Source organism: Capsicum annuum, chromosome 4 (assembly GCF_002878395.1).
Source record: "Capsicum annuum cultivar UCD-10X-F1 chromosome 4, UCD10Xv1.1, whole genome shotgun sequence".
Lineage (NCBI taxonomy): Eukaryota > Viridiplantae > Streptophyta > Magnoliopsida > Solanales > Solanaceae > Capsicum > Capsicum annuum.
In genome coordinates, this window is record NC_061114.1 from 44,819,180 (window position 1) to 44,821,500 (window position 2,321).

The 2,321-nt window shown below is 39.8% G+C and overlaps 1 protein-coding gene across 1 annotated transcript in view; it reads right to left on the reverse strand.

The window, feature by feature from the left end:
- Positions 1-382: 382 nt before the first annotated feature.
- Positions 383-2,321, reverse strand: part of LOC107867858 (actin-7) — a 3,013-nt gene continuing 1,074 nt past the window's right edge. Inside the window, exons 2-5 of the mRNA XM_016714317.2 lie at positions 1,987-2,057; positions 1,518-1,911; positions 817-1,430; positions 383-718 (exon numbers count right to left, since the gene is read on the reverse strand). Coding sequence (XP_016569803.1) covers positions 653-718; positions 817-1,430; positions 1,518-1,911; positions 1,987-2,046 — 1,134 coding nt within the window. The 5' untranslated portion in view covers positions 2,047-2,057 and the 3' untranslated portion in view covers positions 383-652. The remainder of the gene's footprint in view (positions 719-816; positions 1,431-1,517; positions 1,912-1,986; positions 2,058-2,321) is intronic.

The window sequence follows — 2,321 nt, forward strand, 5'->3', positions numbered from 1 at the left end:
TTTTATGTCAAAATTAGATTTAAACGAAAAATCCTGATGTAATTCTAATTGCAATGTACAAAACTGACGCTTACAAATCACAGCTAGATCACTACTATTAGAGCTGCACGAGCACGGGCTTTCCCATCTAGTCATCTTAGAAATTGCTTATATCAAAATCAAATATAAGATAAAATAATTTCATATTTTATCCTGAGATCAACCTTTTATCTTTGTAGCCAAATGACCTTGAATCCTCTATCAACGAGAAAAATAAAGGGATATCCGCAACCTGACACTAATATAGAATATTTCTCAAATCAATAAATATTAACATACCTGTTCCCAAGAAAAGAGTGCCAAAAATAAAACAGTGACATGGAGTAACAGAGAAACAAAAAGATTAAAAAAATAAAAACCACAATCACTCACCAAACAAAAAACAACCAAAAATACATTGTTCAAGCAGGGATGCGGCCACTCAGCACCTCCAAATACGTTGAGAAAATAAACCATACTGCACTAATATAAGATGCATTAGCGTTTAACATTTTCCCTTTAACTACTGCCCCACCTCCAAAATTCTCCATGCCAATAAATTTTAATTCACTGGGAATGCACAGCAAAAGCGAAGCAAAAGAGGAAAGTTGCACCGAAGTATCACAGTAGCATCTTAAAAACACTTCCTGTGAACTATGGATGGACCTGACTCATCATACTCACCCTTCGATATCCACATCTGGTCAAGGCATAACAAGCAAGTGAATTTCGACATCTAAAGCCAGCATAATTTTAGACTAGCAAATTTGAATTCATAAGAACAAATAAAGGAGGTACCTGCTGGAATGTGCTGAGGGATGCAAGGATGGATCCTCCAATCCAGACACTGTATTTTCTCTCTGGTGGAGCAACAACCTTAATCTTCATGCTACTAGGAGCCAAAGCAGTAATTTCCCTGCTCATTCGATCAGCAATGCCAGGGAACATGGTGGAGCCACCACTAAGCACAATATTTCCATACAGATCCTTCCTAATATCGACATCACACTTCATGATGGAATTATAGGTAGTCTCGTGGATACCCGCAGCTTCCATCCCAATCATGGATGGCTGGAAGAGGACTTCTGGGCAGCGGAACCTCTCAGCACCAATGGTAATAACCTGTCCATCTGGCAACTCATAGTTCTTTTCAACGGAGGAGCTGCTCTTAGCAGTTTCAAGCTCCTGCTCATAGTCAAGAGCGACATAAGCAAGCTTTTCCTTCATGTCACGGACAATTTCCCGTTCAGCCGTGGTGGTGAACATGTAACCTCTCTCAGTGAGGATCTTCATAAGGCTATCGGTTAGATCACGGCCAGCAAGATCCAAACGAAGAATGGCATGGGGCAAAGCATAACCTTCATAGATAGGCACAGTGTGACTCACACCATCACCAGAGTCCAACACAATACCTGTCAAAAGTATTTGCTAAACAGTTAAACAACATAGTTATTGCACTAAGGAGCACAAATTTGCCAGGCACAAGTACTAATATGAACCTGTGGTACGACCGCTGGCATACAAGGAAAGCACGGCCTGAATAGCAACATACATAGCAGGAACATTGAATGTTTCAAACATAATCTGGGTCATCTTCTCCCTGTTGGCCTTAGGGTTGAGAGGTGCCTCAGTTAGAAGAACAGGATGCTCTTCAGAAGCAACACGAAGCTCATTATAGAATGTATGATGCCATATCTTCTCCATATCATCCCAGTTGCTGACTATACCATGTTCAATTGGGTATTTTAAGGTCAGAATACCTCTCTTCGACTGAGCTTCATCACCCACATAAGCATCCTTCTGTCCCATCCCAACCATGACGCCAGTGTGGCGGGGACGACCCACAATACTGGGGAAAACTGCTCTAGGAGCATCATCACCAGCAAATCCAGCCTATATTTCAAGAACATATTGTTCACCAAGTTAACATAGTACTTCAAGATCAACCAAGTAGATAAAACGACTAACCTTCACCATTCCAGTTCCATTGTCACAAACAAGTGGTTGGATATCCTCACCGTCTGCCATTTTATATTTAGCTGCAAAACAAAAATGAATAAAAATAGAAATAGCTTATAGTTCAGTTAGCAAAATAGGTAAATTAATGTATGCAACAATAAGATAATATCCAGATACAAATAGATGCAAAGTATCCTGTAGGGGATGTTGTGCATCGGTCGGTTCGGTTCGGTTTTATATACTATCGGTTCGGTTTATCGATTTTTAAATATACTAAACCAATAACCAAACCTATAAGATATTTTTTATTGGTTTTTGGATTATCTTTAGTCCTTAACGGTTCG